General features: G+C 44.2%; 1 protein-coding gene across 2 annotated transcripts; it reads right to left on the bottom strand.

Moving 5' to 3' along the window:
* Positions 1–895: 895 nt before the first annotated feature.
* Positions 896–17,435, bottom strand: UBXN10 (UBX domain protein 10). Of its 2 annotated transcripts, none has more exons than XM_028740547.2 (3): positions 17,213–17,435; positions 5,225–5,346; positions 896–4,430 (listed from the first exon to the last, which is right to left on the bottom strand). In XM_028740547.2, the coding sequence occupies exon 3, from the start codon at positions 4,413–4,415 to the stop codon at positions 3,522–3,524; it is 894 nt and encodes a 297-aa protein (XP_028596380.1). In that variant the 5' UTR covers positions 4,416–4,430; positions 5,225–5,346; positions 17,213–17,435; the 3' UTR covers positions 896–3,521. The 2 variants fall into 2 exon arrangements, with proteins under 2 accessions (XP_028596380.1, XP_028596381.1); XM_028740548.2 differs by lacking the exon at positions 17,213–17,435 and adding an exon at positions 16,692–17,201.
* Between the last annotated feature and the right edge of the window lie 5,329 nt (positions 17,436–22,764).

The raw sequence follows: 22,764 nt of genomic DNA, 5'->3' as shown, positions 1-22,764 counted from the left end.
AAAAAATAATAGTCCGGCCCTCCACATGGTCTGAGAGACAGTGGACTGGGCCATGGCTGAAAAAGGTTGCTGACCCCTGAGCTAGACTGACCAATGATACGACTTTCTGTAGGAGACTGAAATAGATTAGACCATGCTAGATTAGACTGTGGTGGGTGCAAGATTCCTGGCTACATCAGCCGTAGTTGTTTACTAATTCTTTTTTGGAAAACATAAGAACTAACTGATAGTTCTGGAGACCATCAGAGTTAAGGAGAGACAGCAGAAGTAATGGAAAATGGGATTCGGCATGCCACCTAAGTACAAGGAGTTGTCTCCAACTTAATTCTACTATTGAAACCAATGGGTGGTACCCAACTAACTTGGTTCCATCAGTGCAAGGATTTCAATTTGTGCAATGGACATTCCCGCTCTCCCTATATGGTCCCTGTGTCCTCCCCAAATGGGAAACCACAGAGCAGATTTCTATTGTGCAAATTGAAATCCTTGCACTAACAGGATGCATTAGATATGCTGGGCAGGATCCAACTATGTCCCATCAATTTCAATGTATCTGTTCTTGAGTAGGGCTAAAACTGAAAACAACCTGCTTTGTTTGACAACACAGGTGAAGATGGCTGTGTTACCTTTGAGCTCAGGGGTACTGAGATAGTTGCTGTTAACCACCAGATCTTTGATGAAGACACCTCTTGAGCTGGTCCAATGTGCTTACCATTAGCCGCCTTGACCTTCTGTCAAGAAGGAAATGGGATAGAAACTATAAAAGTGGGGTGGGGACCTTTGGTGCCTGCTCAGTTACCCACTCAAGTATTGTGTGTGTTTGTCTTTGTGCGTTTGTGTTTGTGTGTTCCAAATTGTTAATCTTGCAGCACTAAAAAAATAGGCACTCAAAATGAACACTTGCCTGGACAAAACTAGTCCAGTACACCCAGAATATATTTATTGTATCTAACAGCACACACAACATATATTCAAATTATACTGAAGTGCAAAAAGCATACTTTCCCACCCTCCATCCAGGAAACTGTTCCATTGCTTTAAGCCTTGGTTGTTTTCCCCCCTTGACATTTTCCAGGTTTTTCTTTTTCTACTGTTCCCATGGGGGAGACAAGCTTTCAGGCCATCAGATTCCAGGCCCATTTCAATGGTCCTTGTCACTGTAATTCTGAAAATATTCGGCTCCCCTCTACCCTGAGAGGGCTCCCCCCACCCTCCAAAATCAGAAACCAAAGTCAGCATTTGTTCACACAGCCCAAAGGTCATCTGCCTATATATGGAATAGTGCTATCACGTAGGTGACAGTTTCATATATGGAGCAGAATCAAGTGGTGAAGTCTTTCTGGACTGCCTTCTCGGGCTGGGGACAGGGTTTGACAATACTCTCCTATGAGACAAAGATGGAATTGGGAATTAGACCAGTAGCCTCCCAGAGATGATTTACTGAGTGCATGGGGAGGCAAATGATGCGGTCCAAGGGAAGCTTCGCCGCTTGAACCTATGCCATGTAGAAACTGACCCTAAGCTGGAATGACTTCTAAGCCAGACCACTGCCACCGCTCCTCTTGGGTGAAGAAAACACATTTTGTGCCCCACACCCATGGTGCTGCTGGTCAAGCAAACTTGGAGCAAACCAGGCTGCTCATACAACACTCTTCCTTGTGTCTCTGCACTATAACCCCTGCTAGGTAGAACAGGAAGTTTTCCCCATCATTCTTGACCCTGCTACATGAATCAGGAAGGTGAATGTGGGCTCTCAGGATCAGGCCTTGCCTCGTGACTGCAGGCTAATATCTTGTCCAGACATGACATTGCTGCCTGTCACCCAGGTGTCTTATGCTGATGGCCCAGGATGCCCTGCATTCTTTCACCTCTTTCTGCCATACCTGTCATACTTTGGGGTACTGACACGTCACCTCATTCCATTTTGCTGTTGTAGGCATCTCTGTTTCCCAAAGGACCCACTCACCTTTCAGAAGCGGGAAAAGCAAGCGGAAGGCAGGCCTCTTTGCAAAGAGAGAAACCCAGTAGCTGTAACTGAAGCAAGGCTGGGCACTCTACTAGTCTCGCCTGTAAAGATGTGAGAGCAGAGATGGCCACTGTGGTGGCCCTATAGCTGCTGCTGAATTCCACCTTTCATCAGACCCAGCCAGCAAGGCCAATAGTCAGGGATGATGGGTACTGGAGTCCAGCAGCAACTGGAAGGCCCCAAGCTGGCTGTTCTTGAGTTAGAGCAAAGAGGTGAGGAATGTCTGCCCCACTCAGCCCAATCCTCATTTGTGTCAAAGTGATGCAGGCCCTGGCCTAACTTTTAGCAGCTACCATCAAAGCGAAGGTCCTACCAACCTCCAAGGTTCATTTGGCCATCTCGGCAAGGCAAAAGTGAGATTGGATAAAGAGGAATTAACACTCGGAAGCAGAATGTTTTGGCAAGCTGTGTACTTAGAGCTTAACCCACCCCGACCTCTCAATAATACTAAGATTTCAAATCCTGCATGTGAACAGAAAGCTTTTTTAAAAACATTTAAACACAGATTTTTAAAAAAGAATATAAATGGCATTTTGATAAACACAAACAGGTTAAGATTCATTTTTTTAAAAAAATGAGAAAGCAGCTTTCTGGAAAAGCCCCTTGCTCATCCCCAAGCAAAACTCGATTGATAACAGAATACTGAAATCGACACACGTTTGCAATTAACTCATTTTTGTTTCAAAAAAGCAAAGGTTCTGTTACCAGTTACCAAACAACACTCAACATTCAAATTTGCACTGGATAAGCCCACTTAGCTGGGATCTTTCCAGTCTAATTTGTGCCATAATCTTGTGAAAGGAACATCTGATTAACAATACAGCAACAAACTCTGGTAGGCTGAACTAATGCAGCTGTCATAAATCTTGGCTTTTTCCATGGACAAGAGAGAGCAAGTGTTGGGGTCAGTTGCACTTCCATCAAAGCAAAAAACTATTTGGATCTTGGCTGGAAGAACTTGGGGGAGGGGCGGGGTGGAGAGAAGAATTGGTCACAATCACCAGAACCTTCTCCTGCACAACCCCTGCTGAAAAGAAGTTTTGCAAACGGATGACAACATCGTTAAATGGAATTTGTGCAAGAGACATTCCTGGGGGGCCAGCTTTTTATATCCATCTTTCCCCGTCCACTCATCTTAAAACTCACATTGGTTTGGGGAAAAGATCTATTCCTGGAGCCAACAAATATCACAAACCAATCCCTTCCACTGGAATAAAGGAATCAGGATTGTAAGACTTCCCTGGAGAACAGGCCATTTTGAAAACAACTCAGCAAACCTACAAAATGCAATGGGGAATATGGGAAGCTGGGAGAGGGGGTGGGTGGGGTTTTCAATGCAAAGCTTCAATGCAAAGCTTAAGAAACAAAATGGTCCTGCACAGGGAAGAGCTTGTGGGCGGGGTGGGGGGAAGTGCTACACCAGAGAAAAGGCGTCAGCTGGATCTAGAGATCCACTCTCCAATGGCATTTAATGCAAAGAACAGCCTCTGGACGCTTACAGCTCCCCCTCTTGCGACTCCTGTAGGATACACAACACTGACTTGTGAGGGATCCCGCACTCTTGCAAGGACTTGGTGAGGTCCGCGAAGGTCCTCCGAGGCACTTCCACTGTTTCAATGCTGCAGCGTCTGTACACGACCGAGTTCTTTTGCTCCGCCACTGTAAGGACGGTTTTCAAGCTGTCCGTCGGCCTGAAGTGATGCTCAAACCTGTGACCTGAAGGAGACCTGATGGCGAGAAGCAACCTCGGCTCCTTCTCGCTGGGCTCTTCCAAATTCAGCACGGGATGGGCCCCTTCCCTTGTTTTACTTCGGGGCTTTGTCTCCAGAAGAGGAGGTGGATTCTGAGCGTATTCTCCGCCGCCCCCTTTGTGTTTTGCCATGATATCGGTGGAGGCTTTCCCCACCAGGGGAAGAAGCTCTTTGAAGCCTTGCTCTTTCTCTTCTGGTTGGGGACTCCCTTGGAGCTGACCAGCCGGCTCAGACATCATCTCCACGGCACCCTTCCGCAGTTCTTTCCTGCTGATGGATGGGAGCACTCTGTACTTGTTTAAGGAGGAGGAAGTTCTCATGGGCACCTGCTGGAGAAGATCTGGGATTTCAGCAGGGAACACCTGAACAGGTTGGTACAGCTGCTGGGTCGACAAGGTCTTTCGGCCACTTGCAGCATCTTCGCAGGGAGCTAATGGCTGAGGAGACGATGGCACCTGGTAGGAGTAGGCTTCTATGCTGTGGGAGTAATTCAAGTTGGACCTCGTGCGCCCCTTTGCAGATTTTGGCCGGGTGACATGCATGCTGAGGGAGTGTGGCTGCCAGATGGGAGGCTTCGCAATGCCAAAGGAGGTCTTCCGTTCAGAGGATGAGATGTTCAGGTGCGAGGCAGCAGCCATTGCTTTTCAGGAGACCTGGGGAAACAAAAGTCAGAAAGGGCCAGGCACCACCCGGCTTGCAGCAGCCTGCTTTCACTTCCTGCAACAGACCACTTTTTAGCCCAGCTGAATTAGACTTTGGGCTGGGCTGACAGGAATTCATATGAGCCTGCCACTTTACACCGGAAGGACAGCACTAATCTATCAACTCCTCCAGTGGAGTGCAGTCAGTGGACTAGGGGGACTAGGCTAGCTCCCTAAATGTTCTCCTGGCACCTCCTACCCAAAACCCAGGAGCCTGAATGTGACATGAGGAAGGGTAAAGGGGGGAATTATGTCAGTTACACTTTTTCGGGCATTAGTTTCAGGAGGCTGACTTGGAATAGAAGCAAAAGGGTTGTGGCTCTCCCATCCACCTCGTGGGCTTCCCTGGCTGGGTACTGTGGGAACAGAATACTAGAATATTTTAGTGAAGACTGCTTGAACATGACAGCTACTGTCATGTGGAAGGTCCAGAGGACAAGACTTTGCCCAGGCAGGCATTATGATGGCACCTAAGTGTAGCGCTGCCTTCCTGTGTGCTTGTTTCTGCAGCCCTATTATGCCTGCTCAACTTTGCAAGCAAATAGGTTATGAAAAAAGGAAACTAAAAGGCTTATGTTGTGCATAGATTGACTTCTCAGGTTTATTCTGCAGCTTCCTCAGGGCCAGAACACGTCAGAATTAAAAGACATAAGCAAAAGCATCCCAGGATATTTCAGGAACCAGTTAAAGCTTTGTCACTGAAGGTCATGTTTGGGAAAAGTTCAAAAGCAAACCAAAACACTCACATGCAGAAGATGCTCCATCGGCTCAAAAGGACTGACGGCTCAAAAGCTCCAGAGGATCAAACAGGCCAGTCAGTCTGAGAGGATCTCCGCCTGCACCTCCAGGGAGTTGCAGATTTTCAACCCTGAAACCAAGCAAGAGAAAAGAAGGACGGAGATGACATTTCTCTCTGTGAGAAATCTGTTAATCGTCCTCTAGAGGCCAAGGCAAGTATTGGAACTGCCCATTTCCAGCAGGGCCCTGTGCTTCTAGAAGCTCACGACAGGCAGAAATCCAATAGGTATCACTTTTATTGAATTAAACCTCATAAAAATAGAGGATCTCTGCAATGAAAAACAGGCACAGATTCTTAATGAGCACTGAAGGCAGCCCAAGGCAGATGCTAGGCTGGGGGAAGTGCCCTCTGCGACTAGCCCTCATTCCATCAACTGTTGCTGCCGGTGGCAGAGAGCCCAAAGAATACTTTGACTCATCTACAAAGACAGAGTGGCTGCATGCAGTCCAGCTCAGCATTAAACCCATTGAGATCACAGGCCATAAACATGCCTAACACCAGGCTGGATTTTGACATTCTGGCTTAAGCAAGGAAAAGAAAAGAGTGCCACATCCCTCATGATTGACATTATTCCTCATGACTGCATTAGAGCAAGAGACCCCAGCAGCTTAGCAGCCTCCTGGACTTCTTTTATGCAACTCCACTGCACATCACAAAGTCTCTGTGAATTGAAAGTGGAGACACTATATGTACTTTTCCTTGTTTGTTTGTTCTGTAACACAAGAAAATAATAAAAAATAGGGACGCGGGTGGCGCTGTGGGTTAAACCACAGAGCCAGGACTTGCCGATCAGAAGGTCAGCGGTTCGAATCCCCACGACAGGGTGAGCTCCCGTTGTTCGGTCCCAGCTCCTGCCAACCTAGCAGTTCGAAAGCACATCAAAGTGCAAGTAGATAAATAGGTACCACTCTGGTGGGAAGGTAAACGATGTTTCCATGCGCTGCTCTGGTTCGCCAGAAGTAGCTTAGTCATGATGGCCACATGACCCGGAAGCTGTACGCCGGCTCCCTCAGCCAATAAAGCGAGATGAGCACCGCAACCCCAGAGTCGGTCACGACTGGACCTAATGGTCAGGGGTCCCTTTACCTTTACCTATTTTTTTAAAAAAGAGTTGGTACCTTGAATTTGCTGCTAATCCTCTCCTCTCACCACCTCTTCCTCCTTTCCCATGGGTGTAGACAAGGGGGGCGGAGAGGCAGGGAGGGGCAACTCAAAATCAATAAAAATACATAGCAAAATGAGGTTCTGCCCCCCTCCTAACAAAAGGCCTGCCCCCCCCAAAAAAAATCCTGGCTATGCCCATGCCCTTTCCTATTATGTGATTTCTTCTTTTTTATGTTTCCTGAGCATTATTTGACATTTTAAACCACCTTAAATACTTGGGTAGGAAGGTGACATGTAGATATAGTTTAAAAACTGATGCATCAAATTTGCATATCTAAAACAAAGGTTGCGAAGAAAAAGAGATACTTGTGTATTTAAACCAAGGAACCAGGTGTTGCTTAAATGACACATCCATGTGTCACTCCCAACAGGTACCGTCTTCCTCCTGTGTGAGGTGGAAGGGGGCATCTGCTACCTGCAATGCTTATGTTAAAAATAATTCATGAGGAATGTCTCTTAAGACAATTTTAAAAGGTTTTACCTGACTAAAGGTTGCTGCTCTACAACCAAAGAATAAGTGTAGTGGAGGCACTTTTTTTAAAAAAGCACAAAAGTTAATGGTTGTCGAACTACAGGGATGGACATCCCCAGCAGGGGAGACACATTTCTTCCCTTTATACATTAACAGCAGCACGATTTGTGCCCATCTGTTTATTTACATCTATTTAGACAACTTTCCAAACAACACTCACAGCAATGCAAAACTAAATTAAAAATATACCATCACCACATAAATATACAAGAGATCACTTTAAGCACCATATTCAGTGCAAGCTTACAAGGGAAAGCAGCAATACAAATACTCCCACCTTAAAAGTCAAGGCACTTTGAGATGTCAATTGAAAAGTAAGCTGAGAGAAGAATTGTTTTTCTTTTTTATTCCTTCTGGCAAAAAACACTGGGAGAAATGAGGACATCTCTAAATCAGGAATAGGAAAACCTTTGTCAGCCTGAGAAACACATTCCCTTCTAGGCAAACTTCTGGGGGCAGGATGCCAACACTGGGCAGAGCCAGAGGCAAAAGTGGACAAATAGATGCATGTGCGTTTCACCTTTGTCCAGGTGGCTAATTTCAACACAGACTCACACACCCCTCACACGATCATCCATCCAAGCCATCAAAAAGCATTGCCAGACTTCAAGGACACATTCAAGCCAGGCAAAAACACTCATGGAGGGTGCAAAGTAGTGGCAGCGAGAGGTGTGGCAGGGGAGGGGGTGTGAATTGGGGAGAGTCCCAAGGGCCAAATAAAAAGGACCAGGTGGGCACATCTGGCCCTTGGGCCTGAGGTTCCCCACCTAAAGAGAATGTACCACAGAGTGATACAGTGTGCGCTCCTCCCCAATACATACCAGAATTCTGGTATGTACCTCCTTAAAAGATGGCAGTCAGAGTAGAGGATTTCCATTATGGATCTGAGTCTGGAGGGAAACTTGGGAATGAAAGTGCTTTGTGATGCATGCTGGGGATAGGGATTTCAGGGCTTTGAAAGGTGGGAATCAGCTCTTTGGAGTCAGAAGGAGACTAATTATGTAGGCTTCCTAGTCACTAGCAGAAACCTTCAAGGAAAAGTGCTCTCCCCAAATTTTGGGTACCCACCCTGACAACAACAAATCTGAGATGAGGGCCATCCAAATTTACAGCCCTTCACTGTCTCTAAATATCAGCTACCTTTGATGATCAAGGAAGAAGACGTCTCCAGGGCTGTGGCCCTGGTGTCCTCTTAACAGAGCTTCAGCTAAGACCTTACTTAAACAATGGCTCGGCCTTTTAATGAACACTAATTTTCATGTAATGTTACTTCAGACTATTTTTAATGCTAATTTAACAGTTTTTATGTATGAATTTCTTTTTACTATGTATGACGTTTAAAAGTTTTAAAATTGACTTTTCACGAACTGCCTTGAACTTCCAAAGTAGCAGGCAGGGTATACATGTTGAATACACGTACACATTTTGGGTTGTATTGTATCTACTCAGAGCGCAACCACTGAAAATAAAGGACGTGAATAACTTAGGTCAATCACTTTCAATGGGTCTACTCTGATTAGATCTTAGATGGCTACAACCTTCTGAAATTAAACCTATTTTGAAGCTGCCTTCCCATCCAGAGCATCTCAAGTTCACCCCAAAAACTGTTAGTCCAAAGAGTAATTACCAATCCTGCTGCTTTCACAAAACTGTACAAAGAAAACAAAACTCTTTTTCACCTTATGCCTTTTTGTTTTCTCACATCCACAAAAATGGGGAAAGAGTCTGTAGCAAATGATGAACTCCGCTCTTGTGGGCAAGTCTGGGGCACTGCTGCTGCCTTGTTCCAACTGACAATGGCACAGCACGCATCCATATCTGCCAGCTATATATAATAGGGGAAAGGGCCCCATTGACTTGGGTTACAATAAAAGGTGTAGAAACCACCAGCTGGCCACAGAGGCCAGGCTCACCAAGACAATCATCTACTGCTGTCTTGGAGGGGGGATGTAGAGTAAAAAGAGTAGGTGTGTTTGTGTATTAAGCTTAATATGCCAAGCAACAGATATAAACTCCAAGGCAGCACAATCAATACAAAGCATTTTATGTGCCATGTCATGGAGAAAACACATACAAACAGGAGTCCAAGCCACATCTAATCTCAGTCCAAAAGAAAAGAGCATACAGATGAGGATTAAAAGTGAGTTCTCCCATTCAGTTTTACACTCCTAGAATCCATCTGAATACCATCTCGGTTAGAACTTTAGTAAACAAATATTTGCTGTTTCAAAACGAATGTGAGGCAGACTTTTAAACCTATTCATTCGACAACATTTATATACCACTTGAATGTAAAAGAAACCCCAAACCTCTAAATGGTTATGTTGAATTGCTTCATAAAAGCTGTTAAAGCAAGTATGTAAAGGACTCAATAGATTAATTTAAATCAACAGTAGCTAAAAGGAGAAAGAATACACACAACTTCTGCATGTCTGGATAGACTTTCCTGAACAGAAATGTTTTAAGCACAGTGCAGGGAAGGCACCTGCCTGATGTTGATAGGCAGGCAGCTTCAAATGTGCTGCCAGCGAAAATAATGATTTCTTACAAGTGCAGAACAGGTATTATGAGGCACCAGTAGAAGCCAGTTCCACAGACTGAAGCAGCCGAGTGAGCATATAGGGGGAAAGGCAATCCCTTCAAGTAAACTGGTCCCAAGTTGTTATGGGATTTATATACTAACAGTAGCACACTGAATTCTGACCAGTAGCAAATGTGCAGCCAGTGCAGATCTCTAGTGCAGATCTCCGAGCAGAGGTGTGATATGCTGACAGGGTCTCATTCCTGTCAGCAACCGTGCGGCAACTTTCTGCACTAGCTGCAATTTCCAGATAAAGTGCAAGTGAAACCCTACAGAGTACATTACAGTAATCCAATCTTCAAGTCACCAGTGCCTGAACTACTGTAGACATGCTCTTCCAGTTCAGGAATGACCATAGTTGTCGCTCATGCTAAAAGGAACTTATGGACACTGAACATTGATAATTCTCAAACTTTCGTGTAAATGTAAGGCGGTGGAGGCTGGAGAAAAGGCTTTTAAAAAAGAAAGGGTGGAACATATCCAGCAGTAACTTGCACCTATTTGCATGTATGTATTCCCACCCACCCCTTTCCCCCAAGGGGCTCATGGTGGCATAAATCCCCACTCCACCCTGTTTTATTTCACAGCAATCCTGTATGGTAATTTAGGCAGAGTATGACTGACCCAAGGTAGAGATTTAAACATAGAGCTTCCTAGTCCTAGCCCTGTAACCTCTATACACACTGGCTTTTAAAATGTCAGGTAGCTGTGCTGATCGAGAGAAGGGGAAATTAGAAAACACCATTAGGCTATAACAAACTGCAGGCTCTGGGGCTTTTCCATCAGCCCTGGAGCATTTCTCCCCCACACCCTACCAACCCTTTTGGAACATGAATAGTCTAGCCTGATGAAGGGTTCTGTGGAACTCAAAGGTATACTCATGGCTTTGTGATCTTTTAGTTGGATTGCACCTGTCTCGCCTTTAGTTGCCTTTTTCACAATGCGCAGTGAGATTTACTGGACCAACAAGTGCTTTCCAAAGGGCAAACTACTCTTGTGGCAGGACAAAATCCCAAACCCTGGTAGGAGCAAGAATGATCTGAGCAGAGTGTACAACTTGGACAGCCTGACAGATTCTTCTGTGCCTCTCATTCTATACTCACAACACTTCCATGAAGCTACCTCTCTTCCCCCTGCCTGTTCAGATCCAGAAAACTAATCAATCACTGCTGGCTTTTCTACTTTCTACTTTTCAGACTGCAAGCTCCTTCTGGCAGAGAACTGTCGTCTGTTGCTTATGGAAAGTATACTGATCCATTTCCTTTACCCCTTAATTGAAAATTTATGTGTCCAAAACTAAGGATGCAACTAATCCAGAGGTGGGGAACTTGTGTCCTTCCGACTCCAGCTCCCATCAGGCCCAGCCAACATAGCCAATGGTGATGTATGAAAGGAACTGAAGTCCAGCAGCATCTGGAAGGTCACAGATTCCCTGTTAAGGTCCTCATCTGATGCATTGCTCTATTTACCTTCCCTTTTTGCCTGCCATGGAGGAGACGGTGGCTACCAGTGGTGTGGCCTTTTTAGCACTGGCACCTCATCTATTCAACCGGCATCAAATCTAAAAACGTTTTTGGCTCTTCTAGGTAAAAATGTGTATTGGTGCTCTCAACAATCTATGACAGGTTTGGGGTTTTCATACATTTCCTGCTAGTGTGTGTGTGTAGTTTAATTGAAATACTTCTATATGCTGCCTTGAAAGTGCTGCTGGTCAGCAAGAACTGTCTGGGGATTAGGTGAATTGCCTGTTTTGGTCACTAGCCTTGAAAAAAACAGGTTCAGCTCTTGAAAGTTCTCCTAGACCCAACACTGCTCTTCATCACCCAAATGGCAGCTGTGGCCAGGAATGCATTTTGCAGTGTCAGCTGGTATGCCAGCTGTGCTCTTCCTGAAGGCTGATCCATTTGCCGTTGACACAGCTAAACTGGATTAGTACAACCCCCTCTATGTGACTTCACTGTTGCACCATTTTACTATCTCCCATTTTGTTTACATCTCCAATTAAAAATGCTGCTTATAACTGCAAAGCACTACCCAGTTTATGACCAGCATAATTGAAGGATCACTTCCTCCCACTCAGATCTTTGGCAGAGGCCCCAATCCATGCCCCAGCACCATCCAATTTGTAGTTGATGAGTAGGTAAAAGGGTATCAGGGTATCTCTATTGGGGTGCCCGAGGTTCAGAGTTCTCAGCCCCAGCTAGCCCCATCATTGATGACACTTTCACACCCTGTGAAAAACATATCTGTGCCATTGGGCCCCTTTGGCCTAAATACTTAATCCCACTTTTTAGATTTAGGGGAGCTAGTCTCAATCATTTGTTGGGGGAGACCTAGGTTTTTTGGGGGGGATTTATTTGTCCTGTCTCCACACTTTTTATGATAGAGGACCACTGTAGTCACCCCCAACGACACGTTCTCAAGATGGAGGGTGAGGGAACAGCTGCAGTCGCCTGTGGTTCCTGCGCAATGTTTGCCATCTTGCCAAAGGTTGCAGGCAGCTTTACCTGCAGCAATTGCATGTTGATTGCCCTCTTAAAAGACAAAGTCCAGCAACTGGAGGAACGTGTAGCTACGCTCCAAAGAATTAGAGACCTGGAACTCTTCTTGGAAGCAACAGAGCACACCGTCTCCACCAAGGAAGAGACAGGGGACTCCCCTGAGAAGGTGGCTAGTTCACCAACACAGGAGCCAGATATATGGAGAAACGTGACTCAAAGAAGTAGGAGGCCCAGGGTTCGCTCTGATTGTTTAGAAATACGCAATCGCTTTGAGGTCCTTTCCCCTACCATGGAAGACGAAGAGCAGACTCCATTTGAGGATCTCTCCCTCATTACAGTCGATCAGGTATATGAAGACGAGCAGCAAAGGCAGTCCTCAGGGAATGTCCAGGCGACCTTGGAACGGACAGCTCACAGAAGAACCCCGACCAGACCTAAGAGGAGGCGTGTGGTGGTGATAGGGGATTCCCTACTGAGGGGAACAGAAGCAGTGATCTGTGGGCCTGACAAGATGTCTCGGGAAGTGTGCTGTCTCCCCGGGGCTAAGATCCAAGATGTAACTGAACGACTGCAAGGAATCATAAAACCCACTGACAAATACCCCTTCCTCTTGGTTCATGTGGGAACCAATGACACTGCAAGCAATAGCCTCCAGAAGATCAAAAGAGATTACGAGGCTCTGGGCAGGAAATTGAAGCAATTAAATGCACAAATTGTCATCTCATCTATCCTCCCAGTTGAACGACGTGGCCCAGGGAGAGAGGGAAAAATAGTGGAAGTGAACAACTGGCTTCGCAAATGGTGTAAACAGGAACGGTTTGGATTCTTAGATCACGGACTGCAGTTTCTTGAAGATGGACTTCTGGCAAGCGATGGGCTGCACCTCACAACGGTTGGGAGGAATGTTTTTGCAAAAAATCTCAGAAACCTCATCAGGAGGGCTTTAAACTGACTAATGTGGGGGAGGGAGACAGTGCTCCTGAAGGTAGGAGTCTATCAATTGATGAAGATGATCATCCAAATGTCATAGACCGAATGGAGCAAAGAGCATGCAGACCTGGTGGTGGGAGGAGAAAATCCTTAAATAAGAGACACGGGGGAATGATTAATGGACTTCAATGTCTGTACACTAATGCGCAAAGCATGGGAAATAAACAAGATGAGCTTGAGCTCCTGGTACAGCAAACTAAATATGACATAATAGGAATCACTGAAACCTGGTGGGATAAATCCCACGATTGGAATGTAATAATGGAGGGATACAATCTATTTCAAAGAAACAGACCAGACAAGAAAGGAGGAGGAGTGGCGTTATATGTCAGGGATGTGTATACCTGTGAAGAGATTCAAGATTTAGAACCTCAAAGCCAAAGTGAGAGCATTTGGGTGAAAATTAAGGGAGAGAAGAATAACAGTGACCTCATTGTGGGAGTTTACTATAGATCCCCAAGCCAAACGGAGGACATATATGATGCCTTCCTGGAACAGATGGCCAAGCATGCAAAAGGAAGGGAGATAGTAGTAATGGGGGACTTCAATTACCCTGATATTTGTTGGATGTCAAACTCAGCCAAGAGCATAAGGTCAAACAGATTCCTCACTGCCCTTGCAGACAACTTCATTGTCCAGAAAGTGGGAGAAGCAACAAGAGGAACAGCCATTTTAGATCTGGTCCTAACCAATGTTGATGACCTGGTTAGTGGGGTAGAAGTGGAAGGATCATTAGGCGCGAGTGATCATGCTCTTCTGAAGTTTACTATACAGCGGAAAGGAGCAGCCAAGCATACTAGGACTCAATTTCTCGACTTTAAGAAAGCCGACTTCATAAAGCTTAGGGAAGTGCTGGGTGAGATCCCATGGACAGTAATACTAAAAGGAAAGGGAGTTCAAGATGGCTGGGAGTTTGTTAAGAGGGAGATAGTAAAAGCACAACTTCAGGCAATACCAATGAGACGGAAACATGGAAGGTGCCTAAAGAAGCCAGGGTGGCTATCTAAATAACTTTTAACTGAGTTAAGATTAAAAAAGGATGTGTACAAAAAATGGAAAAGGGGGGAAACCACCAAAGAGGAATTCAAACAAATAGCCAGCACGTGTAGACACAAAGTCAGAAAAGCTAAAGCACAAAATGAACTCAGGCTTGCTAGAGAGGTTAAAAGCAACAAAAAAGGCTTTTATGGGTATGTTCGTAGCAAAAGGAAGAACAAAGAAACCGTGGGGTCACTCAGAGGAGAAGATGGTGAAATGCAAACAGGGGACACAGAAAGGGCTGAACTCCTCAATGCTTTCTTTGCCTCAGTCTTCTCCGATAAAGAAAACAATGCCCGACCTGAAGAATTTGGAGCAAATGATTCAGCAGAGGAAACACAACCCAGAATAACTAAGGAGATAGTACAAGAATACTTGGCTAGTCTAGATGTATTCAAGTCTCCAGGGCCAGATGAACTGCATCCAAGAGTATTAAAAGAACTGGCAGATGTGATTTCAGAACCACTGGCAGTCATCTTTGAGAATTCCTGGAGAACAGGCGAAGTCCCCGCAGACTGGAGGAGGGCAAATGTTGTCCCTATTTTCAAAAAGGGGAAAAGAGAGGACCCAAATAATTACCGCCCAGTCAGTCTGACATCAATACCAGGGAAGATTCTGGAGCAGATCATTAAGCAAACAGTCTGTGAGCACCTAGAAAGGAATGCTGTGATCACCAATAGTCAGCATGGATTTCTGAAAAATAAGTCATGTCAGACTAACCTGATCTCGTTTTTTGACAGAATTACAAGCCTGGTAGATGAAGGGAATGCAGTGGATGTAGTCTACCTTGATTTCAGCAAGGCATTTGACAAGGTGCCCCATGATATTCTTGTAAAGAAGCTGGTAAAATGCGGTCTTGACTATGCTACCACTCAGTGGATTTGTAACTGGCTGACTGACCGAACCCAAAGGGTGTTCATCAATGGTTCCTCTTCATCCTGGAGAAGAGTGACTAGTGGGGTGCCACAGGGTTCTGTCTTGGGCCCGGTCTTATTCAACATCTTTATCAACGACTTGGATGATGGACTCAAGGGCATCCTGATCAAATTTGCAGATGACACCAAACTGGGAGGGGTGGCTAACACCCCAGAGGACAGGATCACACTTCAAAACGACCTTGACAGATTAGAGAACTGGGCCAAAACAAACAAGATGAATTTTAACAGGGAGAAATGTAAAGTATTGCACTTGGGCAAAAAAAATGAGAGGCACAAATACAAGATGGGGGACACCTGGCTTGAGAGCACTACATGTGAAAAGGATCTAGGAGTCTTGGTTGACCACAAACTTGACATGAGCCAACAATGTGACGCGGCAGCTAAAAAAGCCAATGCAATTCTGGGCCTCATCAATAGGAGTATAGCATCTAGATCAAGGGAACTAATAGTGCCACTGTATTCTGCTCTGGTCAGACCTCACCTGGAGTACTGTGTCCAGTTCTGGGCACCACAGTTCAAGAAGGACACTGACAAACTCGAACGTGTCCAGAGGAGGGCAACCAAAATGGTCAAAGGCCTGGAAACGATGCCTTATGAGGAACGGCTAAGGGAGCTGGGCATGTTTAGCCTGGAGAAGAGGAGGTTACGGGGTGATATGATAGCCATGTACAAATATATAAAAGGATGTCACATAGAGGAGGGAGAAAGGCTGTTTTCTGCTGCTCCAGAGAAGCGGACACGGAGCAATGGATCCAAACTACAAGAAAGAAGATTCCACCTAAACATTAGGAAGAACTTCCTGACAGTAAGAGCTGTTCGACAGTGGAATTTGCTGCCAAGGAGTGTGGTGGAGTCTCCTTCTTTGGAGGTCTTTAAGCAGAGGCTTGACAACCATATGTCAGGAGTGCTCTGATGGTGTTTCCTGCTTGGCAGGGGGTTGGACTCGATGGCCCTTGTGGTCTCTTCCAACTCTATGATTCTATGATTCTATGATTCACTCCTTTTCATTCTCTGTCCTTCCTGATTCTGACACTTTTTCATTAAGCTAATAATATGTGCTATTTTTGCATGGTTTTAAATGGATAGTTGTTGGCCATGTTGGAGGCCCTGTTACTGGAAAATAAAGTGCAGAATAAAAATATTTTGATAAAAATATACTCACGTTATATTTTAAATACACATACATAAAACCAGATAAACAAACGTTAAAATATAAAACAGCCAATAATTAAAATATACAGTAGAACAATCCCAAACACAGTCATTAAAACAGGATGTTCACATACCTATTGCACACCATAGTAAATAAACACAAATACAAACAACCTTCCAGAAAAACTGCCACATTTTATGCCATGTAAGTAACAACTAAACAAAGCATTGTATTTAGGCTTAATTTCAATGAAGCAAAATATAAATGTTGCAAAATAAATAAAATTCAGCATCAAAACAAACATGGCACATAAAAACTACAAAAACACACACATATGCACAAGGAAAATCCTACACTATATCAGGGGGAAAACTGAGCAAAAAAGAAAAGTGAAAATGTAAACATGATTTACTAAGTGAGCAACTTAAGGTATTTTTAAATCCACAGATGAGAACAGGCCAAATAACAAGTATAAGACCAAATCCATGCCATACTTTTAAAAGCACACCCAACTCACATTTAAAGCACGTGGCTTCCCTGAAAGAATCCTGGGAACTGTAGTTTGCTAGGGGGTGCTGGGAACTGTAGTTCTGTACTGGGGGAACTACCGTACCTTTCCCGATATTCTCCAAGGTAAAGTCATGCGCTTTTAAATGTAGGACATGCAACTGCCCCAATACCGTGCGTGCGTGAGTTTCTATGCACGTTTGCCACTCAGCCTTTGCCAACCCGGTGCCCTCCCAGAAGAACTTTTGGACCAGAACGCTCACCAGCGCTGATGGGAGTTGTAGTCCAAAACTTCCGAGAGGGCACAGAATTGGCAAAGGCTGGTGTCGTGTAACCAAGTATCTCATACGCGCGCATGCTCGGTCTCTCCCACCACCCAGCGATAGGGAGGAGGCCTGTTGTGGGGCTCCTCGCGGAGGAGGCCGAGGCCCCCCGCTCCCGAGGCGAGAAAGGGCGGATGGCGGGGCCCGACCCGGCCGCGTCAGGTAAGGCAAGGGGAGCCCCGCGCCAGGCCTTCGCCCGCCCTCTCACCTCGCAGCGGCTCCATCCAGCAGCCCTTCTTGCTCCCTCGCCGCAGGTCCGGTCCTCCTCGGTGGTAAACAGCGCCGCGTTTCCACGGCAACGCCCGCCAGTAGCCTACTTCCGGCCTTGACCGGAACAAAGCGCAGCCTCTCCATCCACGGCTGAAGAACGTCCTAGAGAGGCCGAAGCGGGTATAAGCTATGTGGGTGGGCGAGGGCCAGTTCTAGGATATGGTTTTCTATGGGCGTGGAGTAGCGTCGCTCTAGCCTTCGTCACCTCCGTGGTAAACAGGGGAAGAACTCTGGAATAAACCAAGAGACACGGAAAGAGGAAAGGGGCGATGGAAAGAGTGCGAACTGGCTGGATGTGGGCTGTGAGCAGGAGCTGAGGGTTAATTTAAAGGGAATTTTCTCTGGAGATATCAGCACCTGCAATATTAGCAGTGGCCTGCCACTCACTTCCGAAAGTAGTAAATGAAGAGCGTGGACTACATTGCAGGGGTGTTGTGCTCCAGTTTTCTCTTTTGAAATAATTATTTATACTTTTCAAGTTTATACATTTCACTAATTTTACAATCATTTTGACATTTCAAAGCTTTTCTTCCTTCCCTCTCTTTCTTTAAATTTATTTTTAATATATTCTCCGTATCCAAATTAACTTAAGTTGCTCATTTATTCATCTTCTTTAAATATATACTCTTATGAAGCTGCAGGTTATTATAATAATCCTGCCAATGTTCTTATCTGTTTACAATTTATCTGTAAATATTCAATAAACCATTTCCATTCTTTTATTTAAAAATTGTTATCTTGATTTCTTATTTTTCTGGTACGTTTCACCATTTCTGCATATTCCAAAAGTTTTTGTATCCATTCTTCATTTGCTGGGACTTCTGCTTCTTTCCATTTTGGGGCAAGTAACATTTTTGCCGCTGTAGTAGCGTACATAAATATGTTTCTATACAGTTTAGGTGGTTCTGTCCCTATAATTCCCCAAAGAAAAGCTCAACTCACCTGCCTTAGCCTGGAGCTTGGTGGGCATAATAGTACTGAGCAACACTGCAGGGCAGTTTCAGTCCGTTTAGTCCAGATTTCCCCCTTATTACAGAAAACCCAGCACGTAAAAATCACTCATTAAACAGCTGTAGCCACTGGCAGTGTGTACATTTGTTTGCAGGTGCGTAAACAGCTTATCACATTTGTGGTGATGTTTCATGGGCTGTTTTTATTTCGCCACACCCTGAGCTCCACCTCTTACTCTGCATCTGGTGTGCTGCTGCTCGTTTGAGAAACTGTGTACACACCATGTTGTTGGGATGTTAATGCTGTGAGCCCCTCCAGCGTACGCTCTGGTTGTATATGCTCTTTGTAAATAAATCCATATATCTTAAAGACACCACAGTCTCCGCTGACCCCCATTCCAAGGAAACCAAATCTGGGTACCAGTAAGTGCAAGAACCCTTGAAGTGCCTTGCCATTCAGAGACTGGAGTATGTGCAACAATATGGATTGTGGCTAATGGCCTATTTATTTCTGCTGGGGTTCTGTCACCAAAGAGTCCTTGGCCCAAACCTGGATCTTGGCATCCAGGCAATTCTACTTTTTATACCTATAATTATTTTTTCCTGTACCAACAGATTCCAACCTCATAGTCACAGTACCACAGGTTTGGAAGGGACCCAGACTGACTTCCCAAACCCATAACAATAACTATCCTGTATATAGCCCATGGTTTCTTATGAAATAGTGCATTTTTGATGTACTTTCTCCCAAGGTAGATTTGATCCAAACTGATAAAGTGAATGACCTAGCTGTGTTTTAAACCGATAATGTTTCTGATGACCTGTTGGCCTGTTTCTGATCACCCAAACTTTGCACGTCTTCCTAATCCCAGCAACTGCTGCATGCTGAAAGCACATTCATGAGCCTTGTGAATCATTATGGAGATGGCAATACCTCTGTATTTAAAAATAACAATTTATCAGCCCATTACGCATCCCTAAGCCAGCTTTTTAGGAGTGAGCAGCAAGATACTGAATCATTCAGTGTGATTAAAACATACAAATCCAGATGAATGCTGAATAAACAGGTTTTATGGAATTGGTTTTGCTGAAGTTGTTGCCATGAGATTTATTTACGCAATCACTGAATGTTTTATCTTTGAAATAACTATTCTTCTTTCTTTTCTGCAAATAAAATAACTGATTTACTGAATTGTTTTTGTTTTATAGGGATGAATCTTGCTGGAAGGTTGCTAAATCGACTTGTATTAGCTTAATTGTTTTGCCTTGTTTTATTGCTTTGACGTGAGTTTGCTTATGATAAATCTGACACCGAATCGCTCGTTACCTGGCTGCACGGCTGGTAAGTTTCTATTACCAGTGGCTGTGCGTGCCTTTTGTTTTTCTTGGTTGCTAAACTACCATGGGAGCATTAGGCTGCAGACTTATAAATCTGCTTTGATGGACAATAATAATGCCAAATGACTTAACAGGGATGCTCGCAAGATTACAGTAACAAAAAAGTGATGTGATGCCCTATGAAATCCAAATAAGAAAAGTGTCAGCGTGCACACTGTTCTACTTCTGTTCCTGAGAAAGTTTTAAAAATGGTAACGGCTGTTTGACTAGAACCTGAGACTTGCGGGGAGAGGGGGGCAAATGCAGACCTCCAATCCCCTCTCTTTGGCTTTTGACATCACCCCAGGCTACCCTCCTCTTTCCACAAGCCACACCTTGGGTACTCTAGCCTGCCTAGAATGTGCCCTTGAAATCTGATTATGTCTTGTGTTTGTGTGCCTGGATGGAGAAAAGAGGTGTGTGAGCTTGTGTAGAAATTAGCTTACTGCTGCAAAGGTAAAAATTTACATATATTGCCCGCCTACTTTTGCCACCGGCCCCACCCACCACTGGCACCCGGACTTCAGAAGGAAATGGACATCTCGGAATGAAAACAGGGTTAGAGGCAACCATGGCAAACCACTTTTGACTCTCTTAAAAACTACCAGTCCTCATCCAGCCCAGGTTTTCTTCTTTTCTAGTCTTACCACTAGAGGGCGGGAAGTGTCCACTGATGCAAGGCCACTTTAGACTTTTTAGACTTTGCAGTTGCAATTCAATCATAGGCAAAATTGGGTCTCACAATTAAAGCGGATTTGGTGCTCTGGCACAACAAATGTGCTTCTCTGCCCCATAAAAGCAAAAAAACCAAAAACTCGACAGCCACAGATTTTTTTTCTGGTCGGAAAACGGGAAATGCATTTTAAAGTGTGGAATAATGGAAACATCATTGGGTGGTGCGACCTCTGTGGACACAACTCAGAATGAATGGTCGATAATCAATCAGGAGGGAGATTCCAAGAGATTTAAAGAATGCCACCACAGCAGCGAGAGTTTTGATTGCTCAAAATGGGGAAAGTGAGACGATACCATCAAAAAAAGATTGGCTGATTAAACTGATGGAATATGCTGAGATGAGTAAACTGACAAGGCAGCTAAAGGACCAAGCGAAACAAAAAAATAGTAAAGATTGGGATATATTCAAACAATACCTGAAAGACCACTGTGGAGAATTAAATTTTTTGACTGATTTAGATTAACTCTTGTAACGAGAAATATCAAATAAAAGCAAAAAAGTTGGTAACCAACGATTTAGATTTATTATGACATGCATTCAACCAAGAACTCCAGAAGACCCAAGTAAGAAGGGGAGGGAAGTCTGAGGTAATTAGAACATCAGTGAGTCGAATGATTAAGAATATATCTTTGTTTTATCTTTATTATGATTTAGAAACACATGTACATCAGCAAGAAACTGAAACTTTACACTGTGATTTCATGTTAGGAAGGCATTTTTGTTGTTAAAAAAAAAGATATTTTTTTTAAAAAGTCAATAATCAGTGATGTTGTATAAACTCCACATAAATTTTGTGCAAACAAATCAAGATGAATGCTCAATAAAGAGATCGTCTGGAAGAGCCTGTACTCTGTTGTTTTCTGTAGGTGGCTGTCGTTTTTCCCACAGTAGAAGACCAAAAAAAATAAAATAAAAATGAGTTGGGAAGTCCCTTCTGCGAACAATGGGTGTGCATCACTTTGTTGTTTATGGCCTCTATGGCTTGTGTCCTCTCTTCAAATGTAAATCACAGCCCTGACTTCCATCACTGGCTAAGAACAACAAAAGGTGGTAGCAGGATAGTTTCTCACAAACAATTGGACACTTCGGCTCATATATCAGCTTCTGAAAGGGCTAGGCCAATGTGAGCATGGACGATGAGCTCATGGGGACAAGGCCGAGTTTTTTCTCGTTTTCTCCCTTGCAATGATACTGTAGACACCTAAGCACTGCATTTGTGCAAATATTTAGCACCTCGCTAAAATGAAATGTGTCATACTTTGGTCCCTGCTGCTGTCGCTGTTGCTTCTCCGCCTCAAGATTGTTAAGCAGAGCTTTAAGTGCTGCGATAGATGTTTTTAGTAACCACTTTAAATGCTGCAATAGAGGGTTTTTAAACTGAATGTGGAAGGTGTTTTTGTTTGTCACTACGGTATAGATTTTTGTGTTTTATATTGTAAACCACCCTATGATCCTTGGATGAAGGGCGGCATATAATTTTAATGAAAGAATAAGAATAAAAATCTGTATCCCACCTTTCCTTATCAGAGCTCAAAGCACTGTTAGTTGTACCTCTCTGGTACGTTTTATCCTCACAACCCTGTGAGGTAAGCTGGACTAAGACATAAGTGACTGGCCTGAGATACCTAATCATTAATGGCTGAGGGGGGATTTGAACTCGAGTCTTCACAGGCCTAGTCTAACAACTACGAGATAAACGTTGTGTCATCTGTTTGCGACATGTCCCTGATTATTATTTTTCAGATGCATTCGGTACAGATTATTAGTTTTCCCTCTTGATTGTTTTGAAAAAAAAGTTATATTGAGTGTTGTTTCTAAAATGGAAGGGGGAGACAAATATTTTTTTAAAATAAAGATAAATAAAGATCCTTTTTTAAAAAAAGCCCGCATTAACATAAATATTAAAATTGAAACTTTCATAAAGAAAAGTTTCACAAAATGCAACATTTCTTATCTTACAAGGAGACAAGTTCTAGAATACGGTAGTTTGTACCCTGGACATTACTATTAATTATGTATTTAGTCACTTGTTGACATATTGAATGAATGAATGAATGAATGAATGAATGAATGAATGTTCTCTAGGGGTCCCTCCCACCTTAGTTATGCTCACCTGGTAGCAGTGATGGGCAGTCAGTTTAATTTCCCATCATGCCCCACTGATGTATCATTCCTCCAGGGCACTGTGGGAAATTTAAATAGCAGGCAAGAGGCATCAATGCCCCATTGGGGGCATGATGGGAAATTAAAATGGCGCTTGAAGACCCAGCTTCCCAGTAGTTGGGATGAGCTGGAATGAGTGCAGAGGAAAGCAATGAAGATGATCAAGGGTCTGGAAACTAAGCCTTTTGGAAGGACTTAAAAGAGCTGGGTATGTTTAGCCTGGAAAAGAGGAGACTGAGAAGAGATATGATAGCCACCCATCTT

The sequence above is a fragment of the Podarcis muralis genome, chromosome 7, assembly GCF_964188315.1.
Source record: "Podarcis muralis chromosome 7, rPodMur119.hap1.1, whole genome shotgun sequence".
Lineage (NCBI taxonomy): Eukaryota > Metazoa > Chordata > Lepidosauria > Squamata > Lacertidae > Podarcis > Podarcis muralis.
Note: the sequence above shows the minus strand (reverse complement) of the source record. Positions and strands in the feature narration are given on the sequence as shown.

Excerpts from the sequence above, each read along its gene's own strand:
- UBXN10 (XM_028740547.2), bottom strand. The coding sequence starts at position 4,415 with ATGGCTGCTGCCTCGCACCTGAACATCTCATCCTCTGAACGGAAGACC.